Source organism: Teleopsis dalmanni, chromosome 1 (assembly GCF_002237135.1).
Source record: "Teleopsis dalmanni isolate 2A chromosome 1, ASM223713v2, whole genome shotgun sequence".
NCBI classification, from domain to species: domain Eukaryota; kingdom Metazoa; phylum Arthropoda; class Insecta; order Diptera; family Diopsidae; genus Teleopsis; species Teleopsis dalmanni.
The window spans coordinates 182,500,456-182,521,437 of NC_051846.1; the positions used below are offsets into that span (position 1 = coordinate 182,500,456).

At 28.7% G+C, this 20,982-nt stretch overlaps 3 protein-coding genes across 3 annotated transcripts; 2 read left to right on the forward strand and 1 right to left on the reverse strand.

Moving 5' to 3' along the window:
- Positions 1-450: 450 nt before the first annotated feature.
- Positions 451-17,782, reverse strand: LOC119670606 (NIF3-like protein 1; the record flags this gene model as incomplete). The annotated part of the gene is given in 4 exon segments (XM_038080934.1): positions 451-875; positions 17,105-17,249; positions 17,319-17,450; positions 17,509-17,782. Coding segments are annotated over 4 exon segments (867 nt in total). The 3' UTR covers positions 451-467.
- Positions 3,136-5,917, forward strand: LOC119670605 (sodium/bile acid cotransporter-like). Its single transcript, XM_038080933.1, has 2 exons — positions 3,136-4,204; positions 5,451-5,917. The coding sequence occupies exons 1-2, from the start codon at positions 3,152-3,154 to the stop codon at positions 5,769-5,771; spliced, it is 1,374 nt and encodes a 457-aa protein (XP_037936861.1). The 5' UTR covers positions 3,136-3,151; the 3' UTR covers positions 5,772-5,917.
- LOC119670604 (sodium/bile acid cotransporter-like) lies at positions 12,667-14,641 on the forward strand. The gene is made up of 2 exons (XM_038080932.1): positions 12,667-14,071; positions 14,130-14,641. Exons 1-2 carry the CDS (start codon positions 12,986-12,988, stop codon positions 14,535-14,537), a joined length of 1,494 nt encoding a protein of 497 aa, XP_037936860.1. The 5' UTR covers positions 12,667-12,985; the 3' UTR covers positions 14,538-14,641.
- Positions 17,783-20,982: the final 3,200 nt, after the last annotated feature.

The following is a 20,982-nucleotide window of genomic DNA, read 5'->3' on the forward strand; positions in this document are numbered from 1 at the left end:
AAACCAAATTTGTTAGTAAGCTTAAAAGCAATAAAACTTTACTTTATTTTATTTAAATATTTTTTTATTTTAATATTTTAAGTTTTATTAAAATTTCTATTTCTATTACATTTTTTCACTCGTTAGTTCAACAAACACAAAATTTGTGTCCTTCCATAGTTAAAACTTTAGTTAGCTTAATAATATTTCATTTTAATTAATAATAATGATAGTTATTATTAGTATCATTTTAATTGTAGTTAAAAATTTCAATTAAAACAAATTAAAATCTAAATAAATATTTAAATAAATTGAACTGCAAACTATTGAGACTAACGAGGTTGCAGATAAATATAATATAATATAACATAAATAAATGCTTAGAGCAGATATTTAAAAAACTGATCATTTTATTGTTATTTTGCTCTAATAAAAAATTTCATGTGTAACAAAAAACAAATTTAATTATTTTTAGATACAAGTAAGTTTTATTTAACTGTAATTAAAGGATCTTTATCCTTTTGCGACACAAATATTTCACATTCATTATTTAAAATTTTATTAAATTGTTCCTTGAACACTTGGAGAAATCCTCTTTCAGAGTTACTATGGTTGCACAAGATGACAGAAGTCTTTTTGTGATTAGCATCCAGCAATTCATGATGTGACATTTCGCCTGTAACGTATAAATCTGCTTCTACACCTTTTAGTAGTGAAGCTCCAGATCCAGCACAAACGGCTACTTTTTTGATAGTTGTTGCTTTATTGTGTTCCAAGCCCAGACTTAAATGCACATCTGTACCGATATGGTTACGTACACAGGATATTGCCTGCTCCAAGGTTACATTCGTGTCAAAAATGCGTCCAGCACCGTAATCTGGTTGGCATGGATTTGGCTAGTGAGTAAGGTAGCAAGGTTATATTTTTTTATTATTATCAATTGGATAGAAATAAAATGTTAAATAGATAAATTTGTGAGAACAGAAATATAGCAAACATATAGAAGCTATTAACAATATTTGTGTTTACAAATATCCATCGGAAGTGCTTGGGAAATTGGAAATGTGCCAATATATCTTATTAGTAACTCAATAAAATTGAAGAAACTAGTAAATATTGAAAGTGTTGTATGCAAATAATTTATATAATGAAAATAATCCATTTTAAGAAAAATTCTGAAAGGTTTTAAAACGTTTGCGATTTAATATCGAACTATAATATGACTATAATAAGAAATTATCTCTACATTAATTTTTTTTTTGTTCATACACCCCCGTATAAATTCTAAATATATTTTTATAATTATATTATAATAAAATATTTTTCGACGATTATAGACTCTTACAATAGTAGTGTAACATAAAATCGCTGAACAGATCCTATAAGCTCTTAACATATGATGGAGAAGCAAACATTAGGAATTAGGCTGCCTTTTAAGTCCTGGGCTTAACAATGAAAATAGTGAAAATGGTTTTATTGTTTTTCAAAGTATTTTCCATTATGATCAATGATTCTCTCGGTATATACAATGCCGATTTATCTCAATCATTTTCCGCACTGCACCGTTGTTTGCTTGTGAAACAGCGTTCTTGAATAACTTTCACGAAATTCGTTGTGGAAGAAACGACGACCACGCTCGAACTCATTAAATCAGCGTTTTACTGTCGCTGGATTTGATGTTTCCTAATCAAATGTCGAACTAAATTGATCGAAGTATTCTCTTAAGGTCAAGTTCATAATTTTGTAAGATATCTACACCGTCAGGTTGGTAAATTCACCAAAGATTTTGAATCTTTCCCTAGCCAATGACGGAAATTGACAAGAGGAGGAGTACAGTTTCCTTCCATTCGCCGAGCTACAAACCCGGCAAAAATCTTGCTATAAGAAGAGAAATGAATGTTAGGGAGTAGAGATGTCCTTCTGTCAAGGTACCCAAATGAACTGAACACTGCCACGTTTAGCTATTTTGTTAAGAGCAGACCGACATTGTGGAAGGGATGTGCTGTTAGGGATGTGGCTATATCTCTTACCAGAGTTATGAATATATCTTGGCTGTTCGAGTACATTACCATATTTACATCGGGGATCTTGAAAAGTAATCTAACATTTTTAAAAAGTCAGAATAATGAGGAGTATTTTTTGATAGTTTGTCAACTGTTCATTGGATAGGATGAAAAATTAGTTTTTGTTTTCTTTGTATATCCAGGTTTTTTGTGAGGAAAGTTGTAGTAAAACGATGAAAAATTTCTAATTATGGACAGAGAAAGAATATCTGAAGACTTGCCACTATAACCAACCAACTCAACAGTGCAATTCCTGTTATTGCGCCTTATGCATCTTTAGAATTTACTAAATATACTTGAAAAATACAATATCTACACATGTTAACAATCAACTTTAGAACTTTGACTGATAATCATTGTATATCTAATGCAAACCAAGAGAAATAGGTCCAATCAAAATACTTTTTCATCACTTGGCAGACCGATGGAGAGCCCAATAATATCAAACACTTTAGCACCATCACCTTATTGCATTCTTAGATTTTTATCTTCGTGACATCAACACATCAGCAATTTCTGACACTGAAATAGACGGGAGAACTTAGTGATTTATATCGATGTGGTATAATCCTTGAGTGCACATTTCTATTACTATTTAGCAAACAAGATGGCGTACAGAGTAGTAAGACAATTGTTATACCAAACGATTTGACCAAATATGATGTCCCATTGCGTTTGGCGACAAATTCAGGTGATCTTCCTGAGACTGCATCTGAGAACTAATACAACAAATTGTTCATTGATCTTTCACAAAGAACTCTTCTGTTCTATTTTTTCCAATAAATATAATATTGTATTTGTTCCAATGAAGACAAATTTAGCTACTGAAATTAAATCATCAAACGCAATTTATGAGTTCTTATCGAATTTTCAGAAATGGTTAGGAGTACGTGAATAGGTATGTGTATTGCAATCGGTAGCACAAATTGCGCTATTGTACCTGATAAAATAATTAGTAAGATTTGAGTTCAAAAACCTAAATTTGTTTTTTCGGATGTCGATGGTTGTATTTCATTCAAATTCTTTGTTTGTTATTGAATTTGATCAAATCGATGCTGATAAGTCGTTATATAGGTCTGACCAAGTTTTTATTTAGCAATTGTGTCAACATGAAAGTAGACGTCAATTTTTATAAACGGAATATTTTAAGTAGCCTAACGTTTGTATGGCTATTGACTAATCAAATCAACAGGATAAAAGCAGAATATGGCAAAGTCGCAGGAGATTGGCAGGTTATATATGGTCAACAGGAGATGTGTATGCTAAGCAATAGCTTACGGGAAGTCAGTTTGAGTATTACAAATGTTGACCTCACAGACAATGTGGACTTTTACTTTAAAGTGAACATTGAAAATACAAAATTGGCTAAATGTGATGCTCGCATACAGAAAAGTGAATTAGAACGATTGGAATCGAGTTCAAATTTGGCTGCATGGCATGGGGTAGTGCAAGTACAAGGGTTTTATTTCGGTTATACGCATTTATATGTTACCTTACATCCAGTAGTTGGACTGGTGGAGTTTGCTACAAACAAATTGAATATCACATTGGTGCGAGAACACAATATTGATAATAAAATTTTTACTTACTCCGCGGCTGCTGTTGTGCTTTTAATGTTTGTTAATTTGGGAACTGCACTGGACTTGCAACGCTTTAAGTCTATAGTATTTAAACCAATTGGGCCTCTCGTTGGTATTGCTACAAGATATATTATAATGCCAGCACTTGGTCTGGGCTTGGGATTTTTACTCTTTAAGCAGTATGAAGAATTGCAGTTGGCACTTTTCTTTACCGCCCTATCGCCAAGTGGTGGCTTGGCCAACATTTGCACTGTATTCCTGAAAGGGAATCTTAATTTATCAGTTGTAACTACAACTGTAAATACGCTTTTAGCACTTGCTATGTTTCCTTTCTGGATTCTATTATTAGCCAGTGTGATCCACAATAACACAAATATGGCAGTACCATTCATGGATTTGGCTGTTAGCTCAATTGGACTTATTTTGGCCTTAATGTTGGGAGTTGTACTCCGAATTTGTATTCCAAAGACGACGAAATTTGTATTTAGATTTTTGAAACCCGTATCAGTTTTACTAAGTTTGTGCCTTGTTGGATTGACGGTAGCTTTGAATGCTTTCATTTTCAAAGAACTTACGTTTATGGTAAATATAAAATAATTTTATAATTTATATATTAAGTACAGTGTATAAAAGTGATAAAAAAATAAGTGGGAATGAAGTAAATGAGAATTATAGTGCGAAGTTCGTTATTCGTTATCTTTAAAATGTGTCGGGAATGTTAATTTAAACGATGTCTTTCGACTTTGCTATAGACATTTACCATATCAATTTGTTTGATACTTTTTGTGATTTTCACTCGATAGGTTTGAGGAAAAACCATTGAAATAACAAACACAACGATTTTCACAATAATTAATTAATAGCCCCTCATTTAATAGCATAGCAACCATAACGCAATTATTTTTTAATGGCAACATATAACTTCGATTAATCATTTTTTATATATTTTCCTTTATTTGTTTAAACGCGAGTACTTTTACTCAATAGTGTCTGTGATCACTTGAATGATCTATTGTAATGAGAGCTTCGTTGAGTGTATATCTGATAATCGAATTTTTATTTCGTATAAAATGCATTTGGCCCATCCAAGACTATCACCATCCAAGTTATGGCTGCTCTACCGGCATGTGTAGAATGTTATGAATTCTATTACAATGATTGTCGCGGAACGTTATTGTTCCATCGCCCGAGAGTGTGTCCGAGTCGACACTATTTGTACTTTTGTATTTTATCTACAATTCTAATTAAAATAGTTTGATGCCACAGATCAGTATTATATATTTTTGGAAAGTCAGAGAAAAAAAAATTGTATATTTTAATTGCAGTAGTAGAATAGAATAGAAAATACACGGCATAATTGCTTCCAGAAAGCGGAGAACTGAGTCCATTATTGATCTTTTGTGTAATTTACTAATGAACACTAACACGACACTAATGAACAGAACACACTTCTCTTTTTGGATCATAGCCAAAAGATCAACTGTTGAGAAAATATTAACTTTGGACGATAATAGAAGTTCCCGACCTAGCAATCTCTTTCTGGTTTGGATTAAAGACGCACAGTCACAGAATATCTGACTAAAGATTTCAACCGCTTCCATGCAGGGAATATATTCCGTCTCTTCAGACAGATCCACCTTGTTATTATGTAAACGCTATTTTACATGTCTTAAATTATAAAGAAAAAATAGTTTGATTAATGATGAGCACAACGAAGTACACGTCCGAGATATCTGAGTACTATTGCCAAAGATATTATTATTATTATTTTATCCTTAATTATTCTATATCTTACATTAAAATTTTTATTCCTTTTTTATGTATATAGATTTTTCTAGCTGGCACTCTATTACCTCTAATCGGTTATGTATTATCTTATGGTTTATCGAAAGTATTTTGCCGCTCTACGACAGATTCCTTAACCATTGGTATTGAGACGAGTGTTTTGAATATGACAATTCCTATATTACTCTTGCAACATAGTTTGGAAGAACCCAAATCTGATATGGCTATTGTGGTGCCAATAATTACTGCTCTAATATCGATAGGATTAGCTCTAATATTCTATATTGTGCGTCGTATTTTAGGATGGAATACTAAATTGGATGCAGATGCATTTGATGAAAATGAGCTTTTAATTGTAGATTAAATAAAACATTTTATTTTTATTTAATTTAAATGTGATATATAGAATAAGATATACGAACGATAATTATATATATACGAACGATGATTGAATGTTATAGACTTTTAAGACTTATATTATATTTAAGTAAAAAAATTAAAGTTGAAAACTATTGTTTAACAAGGATATTTACTTCTGAAAACAACAAAATGATTAAAGTAAATTTCAAAAATGCTTTTAATTTTATAAATAATTATATAAATAGGCTATGAAAGTTATATGCTACGTAAAGTTAGAAAGGAGAATTAAAAGAGATTGAATCTAACCTGCATTTCAGATGGATGAAGCTATAAATTTTTTTTGGTTGTAGATTTATGTATGCTGTGGGTCAACTAAACAGATCAAAGATGTCATGCAATTTAGAACTGCAGGTTAACACCATATTTAGGACAAATTACTTGACAAGGTTTAAGTTAATGTTTATTAAGCGACTATATCCTGGCGTTAGAACAGTTCTTGATGTTGTATATAGTCATCTTTCCTTCTGTTAGATGATAGATAGCTACCTGTTGAGAACTGAGTTGTTATAGAGATACGGTTTCGAAGAGGCCACTACATCATTGTATAGATCTGAGAGCAGTTATCGGCACTACAGACCAGTAATGGTTACTTCGTTGTAAAAGTGTCGATTTATGCATGATATAATTTTATAGATTGACGAAAAAAGGCGATTAGATGGGGAACTTTGTTGGATAGCTAAAGTCTAAAGAAATACGACAATCCTTTTAAGCGGGTTTTTAAATGATCGATTCCCAGTAGTTTCTTAACAGAGTGTATATGTTTAAAATCGCATGTGCATTGAATTTTACGCAAAAATAAACTTTTTCCCATAAATAGTTAATAAATAGTTATATATACATAATAAATAATTGCTTTGTAAAATAAATTTGTGAGTGAAGGGGGTTTCGGTAAAGCCATAGAAGAACTTTTTTTTGTATAGTAAGTAATAAATTGATATATTTTGATTTATTTCAAATAATGAAATTATAAATTTGTACGTATAAAAGCTTTTTGAATGAACTTTAATATCATATATAATAAAAATTTAATGTTATACATTAAAATTAAATTTTAATACGATTAACTATGAGCGTAAAAGTAAACTATAGTTATCGCAATTTATAAAACAATAAAAAGCTTTTAATTTTTTAATCTATTTCTCTTTCAAAATTTATATTTGATATAAAAAGTGAGTTTAATATATTAAAAACCTAAAGTAGAAAATTACTAGAGCGCAAAGGCTATTGCTTTTATCAAACAGCAAATATGTTAGAGTTCTTTCGGTCAAGTATAATCAATATTTGAGTTTTCATTTAAAATTCTGTAGATGATTCATGCCCATGAATGCATTAATATTCACACTCTATATCAAGGGTTTGAGTACAGACAGACTTGGCATTGTAACCAGAGTTCCAAAACATATATATTTTCTCTGACAGTAAATCCTCTTTCCTACTACTAAGCTCACCTCAAGTGACTTCAAAACTACTGTGGGATTGCTTTAGCAATAAAAATATTGCTAAAAAGAACAGGGTTCACATTATATGGATCCAAGGACAGAAGATTTAAAGGAAACGAGAAAGCCGATGAACTAGCCAGAAAAGGGACGTCCTCATATTATATTGGGCCAAAACTTATAATTACCAAATGGCTGGAATAATGTAACTGCCTGCAGACAAGCTAAAGAATTCATACCAAATCACTCAAAAGCCAGAACTAGGCAGTTACTAATGCTGAACAGGAAAAGCATTTGACTTATCATAGGGCTTCTCACTAGACATTGTGGAGTTAAGTAGCATCTATTGAATCTAGGTATTACAAGGGTTGATATCTGCAGACTTTGTCATGAAGAAAAGGAAACAGCAGAACATAGTCTGTATTCCTGTGGTGTTCTCGTTACACTCACACTTGGATACTAATCAACTGCCTATCCATTTATAATGAAAACAGGCAAAATCTCTCTAAGGGACATAATGAGGTTTTTAACTGTTACGCGCCAATGGAACAAAAGTGAGTTTGTCACAATAATCTTTAAAGATTGTTGTGACGTGGTGACATAGCTCCGACTCTTTTTTTTTTTAATCTGTGAAACTGACAGACTCGATGTAGGTTTGTTGCATAATTCTAAGGTTCTTGTTTCAAGATCCTTCCCTAGTAATTTGGTTTTCCTAGACAGGTTTCATGATATTTGAATTATCGATTTAGTAGTTACTCCCACCACTACATTTACGATATCAGTACTTGATAGTTCTTTAGGGTCCTGGAGAAAGCGTTTTAGTTATACAAACTGTGTATATACTTTTTCTATTAAAGTAATCTTGTCAATTTTATATAAAAATACATTTCCTACCTAAACGTTTGAGTTTTCTAAACCAAAAGTCTTGCAAATTATAGAGCTGAAGCTGGAGTATTATTGGGCATCTAGTAATAGAATACTTGTACTTGAGTACATTTCTAGTTAAATTTTTAGACAGAGCTATTGCTTTTACAGTTGTTAGTTTGTTATTATGTAGTTAATTTTTTTAACGGTTCTCGAAATACCTATTATATTTAAGGAGGAAAAGGGACATCACCACGTGGACAACCCATGGTTATGTTTATGAACTGATCACTATATAAATGTGTCCATGTAAATTGAAATATATGCTGGAAAAGCAGTATAACAGATAACAGAAAATTAACACTATCAAAAGAGTAAGTCTAGGCTAAGCTGTAGAACCAAATAACGATGATGATGACAAACAAATTTAGCTTGTAAAATGACAGAAGCTGAAAATAAATAAAACTTATAGCATGCAATTTATATAAATGCATGTATTTATAAATTTTTAGAAGAAAATCTATTAAATTAAATTTCTATATACCTATTAATTGTATCTTTAATCATTAAGAATCGCTCTTTCGGGCAGGTAGCATTTGATTAAATTGATTTCAATTTGTATTGTCATTACAAAAAACATGAGTTACATATGTATGTATGTATGTATTTGAGGCAATTAATTTTAATGAACTTAAATTAATAAAAAAACTATCTTTTGGATGAAAAAGTTTAATGACTATGGAAAAAACTTTTCGATTGAAGACCTGAGCTTTTTTATATTTTTCAGACAACCACATAATTATTAAAGCATTTCGTTATAAGCTTTTTCAGGTTTTTTATGTCAGCCAAATAAAATATTTTAAAACGAAAATCTAGTCAAGCTCAAAACTTAGTTCAGTATGAGACGAAACTAGGCCTCAGTTAAATTCTGGCTTAAGCAGAAGCGGTTCTAAAGAATTTAAGCCAACAGAAATTATGCAAGACGCATTTAAAGTTTTTGTGTTTATTGTGGAAAAATGTAAAGAAAAAAAAATAATTTGAAAATTTCAATAAATTAATTTTGTAAAAGAATTTCTTTCAGAATATTTAGATTTTTGTTTAATTTTTTAAGAGAAGTGAAAATAATTTTTTTAATAAATTTATTTTATAATAGCTACAAAAGGTCTATTAAACATATGAACAGAAGTGCTTCATTTCGTTGGGAGCCCAGAACTCTATTACTTTTTTTTTTACATACTAATACTCCACGTATATGTCTTTCTTGAATTAATTGAAGTTCTAAACATTTAATTTATTTTTATAATTTAAAAAAATTTCAATTTGTTATTTACAAGTGCAAGTAAAAATTAAGAAAAAATTATTTCCTACCAACGAATGTTAAACTAAATTATAGAAAAATATAAATTAAATAATAAACAAAAAACATTTGTTTATAGAAAAAATCTGTTTTATATATTTGCAAAATATGAATGAAGTCATTCTTAATGTTATTTTAATTGAAGTTTGTGTAAATAAATAAGAGAAAAAAATTAATAATATTCTGCGAAACTTTGACTTCAACAATCACCATTAAAAACTATATTCTTTAGAAAAAAGTTTTATTTAATTATCTTAAGACTCTTCGTGATGATATGCGATATTTCAATTTTCTATTTTTTTTATAAAGATATTATATGAATGAATATTTTTAACTAAACAGCTCTATAAAATACTTCTATTTGCCTTATTTTACACTGTATATAGCTAATCATTAAGAATCATTCATAAAGATGGAATGCCATACGTTTTGATAGGCAAATGATTACTTTGCTTATCTTTAAATTGTTAATAATACTTTATATACTTTACACAAACTATATAGAAATAGTACAGTAGACGCTCGGAATTTGGAACAATTTTGTTTTTTGGGTGCTTCTAATTTCCGATATGGTCCAAGTTCTAGATCTTTTTTGTTTTCATGAAAAGTAAAAGAAGTGCGAAATTAATTAATTAAAATAAATTAATAATTTTACTTAATTGTTTTTACAATTACAATAAATCTTTATTCTGTATATAGTAATCCGTTCTTATGCATAAATTTATGAAATAACGATGACATTACGTAGGGCCGAAAAACTGGACATATGCTTAACGAGTAACAACCCACTGTTTTTGCAGTATTTCATTTAGATTTTAATGCTTCAGACGGAATATTGGGTATGAGAATTACTTATTCTCATTTTGTGTAGAAGAGATATTTGACATTATAAAGTATATAACACAACATTCATTAAGTCCAAAATACAAAAAAATTTGTTAAAATCGATTTTATCAGTAATACATATGTAATGATATGTACTTCTATAATCTTTTCCACTCTATCTTTCTCTTAGGATAGAAATTAAAGTAGACTTGAGAAGACTATAATATGTGTCAATAAATATAATAAAATAAGTTTGTTTCTAATCGCAGAACAAGAACAGTCTTTTACGTTATATGTTGTAGAACGATAGAACTTCTATTTCAAATTGATTTTCCTTAGTATATAATGAGTATATTGAGTATAATGAGTTTAGATTACTATGATTAAATTTTATTCATTATTATTGTGAGTATATTTAACCCAGTATTGGAAGAAAAAATTGATTCCTTGATTCTCCTTTGGATAATTAGGGCAGATAGTGTTTGTTGTGAAATATTATATATTATATCGGTTAAAATTTTATTTTTTGGTTGATTTGGAGTCTTGCATTTACAAGTTTTATAATATATTGCTGCAACTCATAAATAACCTAAATTTTTTGGTACTTTTATAACCTAAGGCATCTTTGTTAAACAACTGAGTGGCCAACATGTACAAATAAAGTAAATGCAGTTTAAATATAATCCGAAATCTATAAGCTGATGCTTGCAGATATTAATAAAATGAAGAAACATTCTAATTCTTTCTTATTATGGGTTTCATGATCAATATCAAATTGTAGCCTCTAGTAAACAATTCTTTCATTTTTTTCAATTTTCTAGTACCGTTAACTCAATTCTGTAAGACATGTCAGTCCTAGTTCTCTATTTTTATTTCCAAACTGCGATGTATATCCAACTTACGAGACAGTAGATTTTATAATTTTTCTTTTCTAAAGGAAACTGACCTTAACTCAATTGTTTTTATTCCCATTTCCATAACTGGAGAAGTCTTTATTTAGTGCCTATTGGGATCGCTCATCTGTTAAATTTTCTTATGGCACACGCTAAACTTAGTCCATAATGACACGAGGCAGGGTCTCTTACAGCATACATGGTACTGATCCTTATTATTATAAATATGACAGTTCCATCACAAAAGGTATTGGAATTTTCAAGAGTCCGTTGTGATATCATTAGGGAGACTTCCTAGTAATTTTAGTATACACTGTCGAAACCATCTAGTTTCCAATCAATAGTTTAAAAGCCTGATAGGCTCTACTGAGTCTTGGTCTGCATACTTTATAAAGTAAAAGTCTTCAAATCAGTTAATTTGCAGGAATCCATAACAACGAGTGATATAACAAGTGCTAAACTGTTTTTTCAATGTTATTGTCTTAACAGTTTCTATAAAAAATTTCTACTGAAGATGCCTCTTGGTATGTGTATACTGAGCAAACAATAACCTGTAAGACCAGACGTCAGGAGATGTACACTATTTTTTGTTAAACTTAGAAGAGTGCCTACATCTAAAGTTGCCTTTATGAATAGCAAAGTATGGTTATGAATATTCCCCTTACCATTACCTCATTAGTTTTCACCAATCAACTCCATTCTCTTGTAACTTAGTAGAATGATAGAACCTTCTGTGTTATACATCTCTGTGCAATAGAATAGACTTATAAACTTGAATTTACTTTGTAACAACTGCTCATATATAAATCAAAGATCTCAAGAAAATATATTGCCGTACACGACAGACAGATGGCTCATTTCTGATTTAGTATATTGTATGGGTGTATATTAGAGAAGAAAGAAGAGGTCACTATAAAAAAAGATGGTTTAATTCAATATTTATCATTTCGAAAATAATTGAAATGTAAAATTGGTGAAAACAAGTGTCTGATACAGAGCGATAAAAAGAAGTGGATAAAGAAGCATAGGTCCACCATATGCAGTCATGCTTCAATAAATAAGTAAAAGTATTACTAATTCTAACTGTAAGTAAATAACCTATGCCGTCAAGCTAGTATAACATTTTTAAAATCATTTTTGAATGGACTGATAGGTCTGACCATCGTATGACTCAAAAACTTAGTGGAAATTTTCCCGAAATTAAATAAAATGATTTGAGAATCACTAAATTACTAAAATCCTATTCTTAACTAAATAGATTAAAAGTTAGCATAATCATTTCTCGTAGACTCAATGACTTAACATTTAACTATCAATTTTACAATTATAAGTTAATAACTTGATAACGGGAGTAAACAATAACAACAACAAAAACAACAAATGAATGAATCTTAATATATGAAACAATTTCTTGTGAATATAATTTTTGCAACTTGGTAAATGTTTATATTTTTTTTTCAAGTTCTATTGTAATATACTCTTTTGAGAATATGGTTCTGGAGTTTTAATGCATATCATCATAATAAAAACAATATTGTTAACATATCAATTGTTTTATGGATATGGTATGGTTTTTGCTGTGTCCGAGAACAAACAATAAAGTCGTATAATAAATATTTTAACGAAGAAATGTTTAAAACAATTGAAATCGAACACTTCAAGATAATATACACAGTACGAGTCAGAACGAAATCATTTAGCTGTGAACGCTCAGGCTCTTAACATCCATTGAAATTGACGGAGAACGTTTCACGAATCGCGGTAACCGTAGTCCGAATTTAAAATGTTTAGAGAAAAGTTAATAACTGCGGTCTGCTTAATTCTTTCGAATATCGTCACTTTTAATGCTGCTGTGCATATACCACCTGAAGAGGGGTTTTCAGCTAGTAATAACGTGTCCAACATCGGCTTCTATGAATTAAGACCAGTTATAATCAATTTACCGACTTGGTCAGTAGAGTTTAACGATGTGAAAATTAACATGAGCATGAAAGAAACGAAAGAAATACCATTGACAATAAATCATATTGATTCGAATTGGGGTGATGACTATGAGTTTCATATTATACCGGAGGACACAAGTTTGTTGGAAATTGACCATGTAATTCGTGCTGCTGATATACCCAAAGGTGTTAAGAGTTGGAGTGGTAATTTTTCGGTGACTGCAATTTTTTTGGGTGAAACAAAAGTCAAAGTGGAACTACATCGTCCAAATTATGCTCCAGAACGTTCAATGGAATCCATAAGTATTATTATTTTAAGAAAAGAAGGCGCTCTGGATCAAATATTTAAAGTATGTGTTGCGTGCCTTGTAATGGTTTTATATATAAATTTTGGTGCTGCTTTGGAGTTGGATGCATTGAAACGTATTGTACTGCGCCCAGTTGGACCTGCTATTGGTTTTATTGGACAATTTATTGTAATGCCGCTGTTAAGTTTTTTTATTGGTTATTTCCTGTTTCACGATATGATTGAGTTAAGACTCGGCTTATTTTTCACTGGTTCAACACCCGGTGGTGGTGCATCCAATATTTTTACAGTGATATTAAATGGAAATCTTAACTTATCTATTACAATGACTGCCATCAGTAATTTAGCAGCATTTGGTATGATGCCTTTGTGGATCTTTACATTAGGTGCTTTAATTTTTCATGATGGCAATTTTGCAATACCCTATGGAACAATTGCTACAATGTCCTGTTCATTGGTTCTACCACTCTGCATTGGGATTGCTTTACAAAAATATGCACCTGAAGCGACGAAAAAAATGTCGAAGCTATTAAAACCCATTTCATTGGCTTTAATCTTATTCATCACAATATTTGCATTCACTGTTAATTCTTACATTTTTAAATTATTTTCTTGGAAGGTATTTTTTTATATCCTATTAATACAGAGCTTTATTAATTTAATTTTATATTTATTAGATTATCATCGCTAGTAGCGCTTTGCCTTGGATAGGTTATCTAATTGGCTGGTTGTTGGCTACAATATGTCGACAGAATGCTAAGGATGCTCTAACAATAGCTATTGAGACTGGCATACAAAATACTGGTATTGCGATATTTATGTTGAATTTCTCATTGCCACAACCGCAGGCAGATATGACTAGTGCAGTTCCGGTGGCTAGTTCGATGATGACACCCTTACCACTTTTGCTCTTATATTTGATACGAAAATGCTTTTGCCGTACCAGTATTGAGGAAGTAGAGGAGGCTCCCACTAAAGAATTAGGATTAAATGAGGTCGAAGCAATAGTTGAAAAACAGAAAAGTAAATTACCAGTGGAAAAAAATACAAATTCAACATATTCTAATGAAACCACAGACGCGTGAATGGATTTTGACAATGACTCTTCGGATCTACAGAAGCCACAATGGGCCACTCTTGTGTTGAGTAGCATTATTAGTTTTAAATAATATTTTATTTATTATATATTTTATATATTACTTTACTTATACATATACAAGTATAAGTTTATATTTAATGTCTGTTTTTTAATTCAAATATTCTCATTTTAGAATGCGAGTACATTTGTATGTGTGGTGCTCTTAATTGGCATATAAGGCCTAAACAGACGTAAACATTATATTGCATTTATAATTATTTCATTTGGTTAGATACACATTTTTATCAGTTTGAAAACACGTGTATGTGTATGTAAAACTAAAAAACAATTGTTTTTATATATCATAATCGATAAGAGATAATTAAGTTAGTTAAGTTGCTTATCGTAAAAAATTTGTAGGCAATATTTTGACTTGTAATTTCGTCTGCCTGTAATCTTAAGTATAATTTATATACCTCTGTTAATTCTATAGAGAAAACAAATAAATACTTGATAAAGAAATTGTTATTAAACTCTAAAATTACTAAATAGAAATATGGAACGCTCATAATAATAACGAACTGAGATATTTAAAAATCAAAATAAATAAATTTAAAAATAGAATATATTCCTAGCTAACAACGGAGTTTATCTGATAATTAGCTGATCTCTTGTATTGTTTAAGAATAATATTTATTTCGATCACTTATTAAAGTAATTAATTTACATATTAAAAAGAACATACGACCGAATGTCTAATACCCTAAACTGGAACAATTTGAAATCAGATCAGTAAGGTGTTCATCTCTTTGGTTTATTTATATATTGTCCTTTTATTGAATTCTCTCTCACATTCTTCTTGAAGAATAGCTAAGATAAATGCTAATTAAATAATTTAATTAAACACTTCGAGTCACTAGAGAACATATCAAGAATCGGAACAGTTCAGTTAAAATCAGTATGGAGTCGGCTCGGCCAGCTTATCACACTATACAAACACTGATTACCTTTTGGCTGGCTAGGCCAGCTAATCACACTATAAAAACACTAATAACCTATTGGCCCCACTGAGATGTTGATCTAGATAGGTTTTAGTTATTGAAACTTTATATGACAACGGGACAATTCTGTATACTTTCGAGACAACAGAGCAGTAAGCTTCCGTTCTGTTATGTTCCGTTAATAACTAAAATAACGATTAACTACATAATTAAAGAGACTAGATACAATATCAAAAATCAGTAGGATTCAGCTAAAACTGGAATTGACTAGCCGTACAAAGTTTTTAAACACAAATCACATATCACTCTACCGATAGTTAGTCTGTAGAAGCTCTTTTAGATATACAAATCGTCTAAAGATTTTATAAAAATGGGACGATTCTGTATCGTTTAGGAAAATGGATCAGTAATCTTAAAGTTATTATCTCCATTCAAAATGGGAGGCATCGTCACTTAGTCATAGTGCGCATGAATTGATCTTATAAATTGAATTCTTATTAATTAAGCATTATATTAAACGTAATGTATATTATACAATACTTAAGTTAGATCTTATAGATAAACGTGGTATCCCAACGGGTCCATTATTTGAACTTAAATGGGTTTTGGGCACAAGTTCGCCATTTCAACCTAACCTAATTTAATCTCATGGGTTTTTGCTTGTTATAAAATAAGTAAAAACTAAACTCCTAACTAACAACATTGAAAACGAGTCATAGCAAAATTAATTATAAGACCGTTTTTTAAAGACGAACACCAAAAACAAGTAAAATAATTTGCCAGTAGCGCTAAAAATGGGCAATAAATAAAATTGAACAGACAAATTAAGAACAAAGGGGCTTGCTAACAGCACTAAAAATGTACGAAAGACTTCTTAAGATTAATAATTTATATGCAATAAAATTATTCATACAACAATTTTAATCTGAGTTCTATTCAGTATTTTTGAAAATAATTTTAATATATACAAGTAGGTGTGAACCGTTTTGTCTAATTGAAAGTTTTAATAAGATGTATAGTTTATACGATTTGATATTTCTCATTACTGTGTTGAAATCATTTTAATCAATTTAGTTGTATTTATCTATATTCTTATTATATATATAAGCAATAAAATATTTACTTAAATATAATAAACTGTATTATATTGTGACTGTATATGTATACAAATAAAACAATTATAAATATATATTATATATGATATATGATAATATATGATAACGGGCTTTTTAATAAATAATAAAAAGTTTTTATACATCCTATTATAATAAGAGGATATAATGGATATTAGTGTAATTAAAACTTTATTATTATAAGGCAAAAAAACTATTTTGAAAAAAAAAATGGGTAACTAATAAGAAAATTAATAAGTTCGAAAACTTTTTGCAATTAATATGTAGTAATATATAATTTATATGTAGACAATAAATAAATAATATATCTAATGGATTTGGATATTCGTTTCAACACATATATCATATATCTTTTATAGTGAATAAAATGTTAATACAAAAATAAGTCATAATAAAGGAAAGGTAAATAATAAAGCGCTTATTTAATAAAATAAACTTACCTTTATTGGCTTAATATTATTGCCTGGTAGTGCTGAAGCTAACCAATCATTTACACCGCCAGATACAGAATCCCACGAAGTATGTGGTGAATACACTGCAATAGATTCCTTCAAACACCGTGCAACAATGCGTTCCTTCCAATTACTATATTGATTTTTTAAATAGTTTATAAATTAAATTATGCAAAAAAAAAAAATTATTTTATGCACTAACCTTTGTGTTATACGTTTAAGAGATGCGAATACTGGCGGATGATAAGATATTATCAGATCAGTATTTTTTGACACAGCTTCCTCCATCACGGATTCAGTTAAATCATTTGTAAGCAAAATATTTTTAATACAGCTTTAATTAAACATAAATTAGAAAATAAAATTGCTTGAAAAAATTAAAATAAACATACGTTTTGTTATAGGGCTCTATGAGAAGACCCACATTGTCCCAATCCTCTGCCAAGCTAGTTGGTGCAAATTTCTCTAATTCATACAAAATACTTGTTAAACTTTTTCCTACAGCCATATTGGAATTGTGTTTTGGAAATAATTTAATTAAATTATTATTTGTTCTTAAAACACTTTTTAACATTAAATTGCAATTAGAAAACTATATTAGCAGTAAACCGGCGTGGAGCTTAATCATATGTATTACGAATATTTTGTAAAACGAACTGTCAAATTAGCAATGTTTACGAATGCGAGGCAAATGAAATAGAAGAAAATAACTTGGCAGCACTTTTAATAATACCAATTAAAAAGGGATTGGAAATCTGTATAAAATAAAGAATAATTAATTTAATTTAAAATATCATTAAAATACATTATTAATTTTGCATAAAATATAAATAATATTGTTAGAAATAATGAAATTATGTGTGTATGCGAAGTGTAGTATATTATAAATTGGTTTAATTAGCGCAGAATTAGTTTATTTTCTAAGTCCAAAGTATATGCACTCAAATTCCAATTAGCAGATATAAAATATATAAAATGAATCATAGTTTATTATATCCAATTTATTATATTCAATAAGAAAATGCCGCTCTTAACTCCCTCTAGAGTCAACGTATGAAAGGAGAGTAAGTCACATAGATTCTCGGAGGAACATCCAGCGTTCCTCCTAAACTATAAAAACTATAAATTATATATCTTACTGTAATCTGTAAGTAAGTTTTGAATAGTTTGTTGTTATAATAGGTTTAACGGTTAGGTGTATCATATGTTTTTAAAATACTATAATAATTTAAAGACCGTCAACTCTGAAACGTCATAAAAATTGTACATCTATCTAAAAATAATACAATAATGCTAATTACACTGTCCGACAAACTGAACTCTTTCTTCTTTTTTTGTATTTTGAATTTCCAACTCTGTGGCTACAAGTTTGGGAATATAGTTAAGATACTTATTAAACGTTGCAGAAGTTTTAGTATGCATAGTTCTATTTCTTCTGATATATCTAAAGTTGACATTAAAGTCAAGATACTTTCAAAATTTTACAATACTCTTGTTTTTAGTATTAGAGATATTCTACAGGAATTCTATTACAAAATCTAAGTAGAAACTTAACTCCATCTGGTATGGCTATATATAGACTAAAACAACATTCAGATCCAGATTCTTCATACATGAGTTTAGTCAGCGATATTTTGGTTGCAATATAAGTTTTCTTCTTAAATATTATGCTTATATTATTATTGTGTTCATTATTATGATTTGAATATTATTATTTTAAGAGTTATTATTATTTTGATTATTATTATGATAAAATATTATTATAACTTTTATTATTAAAATATTATTTTTATTAGTAATTATATTATTTTCTTTATTATATTAATATTATTATATTATTATTAAAATTATTATTATTCAAAGGAACGTGTACAGCAAAAAGGTTGAAAAAAGTAAATCTTGACAGAAGACAGCTGGAGCAAGCAGATGTATTGCGCAAAGATGAAGTATGGGGCTAGTCACCTAGATATAGGTCACACCGATGGAAGTCTGAAGTGACTAATAGGGACGCTATCTCGAGGTAAAACTAACGTAGTTCTGGAGTAGGACAAAGTCTCTAGGAATAAGGGGGATGGGGTATAGTCCTTGGAGTTGAGAACTCACTTTCAGGGCCGCCGGATCGTGGTCTGTACGTAATCATTACACTCCTCGCCGCAAAAAAATATATTCAAATGATCGATATTATTGTTAATTATAAAATTATAATTAATTTAACGTAATTTTTTTTAAAACTTAAAATGAGTATATGTTTTATTTTTAAAAATGTTAATGTCGACTTCAATTTTTATATATATTTGTATTTTGGCTGGGTTTTAGGTCGTTTTTTACAACTTTTAAATTATATTAAATAGAGAGGTTTTGAACACTATTCAATTGTAATAGTTTTCATTAAATAAAAGTCACTACCGTCATAAGTGACGTTAAAATCAAATTTAGTAATATTAAATGAAGTGAAACTGAATTTATGATTTAATTTATTTTAATATTATTTAAAGGTTATGAAAAACGTTCTAAAGCCTGACAAAACACAAATTATATATATGTTATGTAAAAAAATTCTCACAAAATCTGAGTTAGAGCTTCAAGCACCTCTTAAAGTTCATTTAAGATTTTCATACAAAATCTACATCAAACATCAGTATTTGGTATCGCTATGGCCCAGGCTTTCAGCTATATTAAACCAACCTAACCTTAGTTATTGTTAAATAAGAAATTCCAAAAATTTAAATTTTTAAAAGTAATTTGCTTTATTTAAGTATATTATATAATTTTAAATGTTCATTTTACATATTTTATTTTAATCTTAACGATAAATATATATATAAATAGATATTTGCATATAATATAATAAATTTGTTTATTTATTGTGTTTTATTTAACATAAATAATTTTGCTCATATTTTATTCACACAAATGCTTTGGTTATTGCTGCAATATTTATTTTAAATAATTTAATTTCTTAAATAGTCGATTTAAAATGTTATCTACCATATAAGTTAAACGTTATTTAACTTTAAATTAATGTTTTAACCTATAAGCCAAAATGTTAACGAGATAGTTATTGTTAATTACAATTAATAATTGTTTATACTAATTTTAATTATAAGCCACGCTTCGGTTTCAAGGCCTCTTAAATTTACATTTTTTTCTTAATTTAAAATTTAATTACTACTGTTTTAAAATTTAATTATTACTAATTTAAAATTTAATTTTTCTTAATTTTTAAATTATATTTATAATTAGTTCGGAAAAGGCATTTTTAATTTCTTAAGTCTTTTTGTTTAATTAATATATATTTAGTTTTTAAATAAATAAAAATTTATAAATTATAAATTTTTTTTATATAAAATTTATAAGTAAAACTTACATTAGTTATATGACTTACTAATTTTGATTTTTCGTATATTTATATATATATTAAAAAAAATATTTTAATTATATATATTTATACTTGTTTTAAGTTTTTAAGCGGTTACACCGATGTACATCTTTTTTGCAGATAATATACATATAAATATAATTTTTCATATACATATATAAATAGATTTATATATATATATACAAAATTTATATATGTATGTATATATGCTGCTACATATTAAAATTGTTTTACAGTCAAAAGTTATATGTACTTATAAGCAAATAGTTTGAAAAAATAAAATTACTTTATTAACAATAATTCCCATATATTTTATTTATAATTTTAGTTTTTAAATGTTTATTCTAAATAAAAATATTTCAGATAAGATATGCTTTGGTATATGGTTTACGGGTTTCTTAGACGTTTAGTTATAATTGTATAAATAGCACTTAGTTTATTACATATAAGATGAAAAATTAAAATGTACTTTTCTTAAAATAATTTA

Coding starts and splice junctions, on each gene's coding strand:
- LOC119670604 (XM_038080932.1), top strand. CDS start 12,986: ATGTTTAGAGAAAAGTTAATAACTGCGGTCTGCTTAATTCTTTCGAAT. Junction 14,072..14,129: donor TTAAATTATTTTCTTGGAAG/GTATTTTTTTAT, acceptor TATATTTATTAG/ATTATCATCGCTAGTAGCGC.
- LOC119670605 (XM_038080933.1), top strand. CDS start 3,152: ATGAAAGTAGACGTCAATTTTTATAAACGGAATATTTTAAGTAGCCTA. Junction 4,205..5,450: donor TCAAAGAACTTACGTTTATG/GTAAATATAAAA, acceptor TTATGTATATAG/ATTTTTCTAGCTGGCACTCT.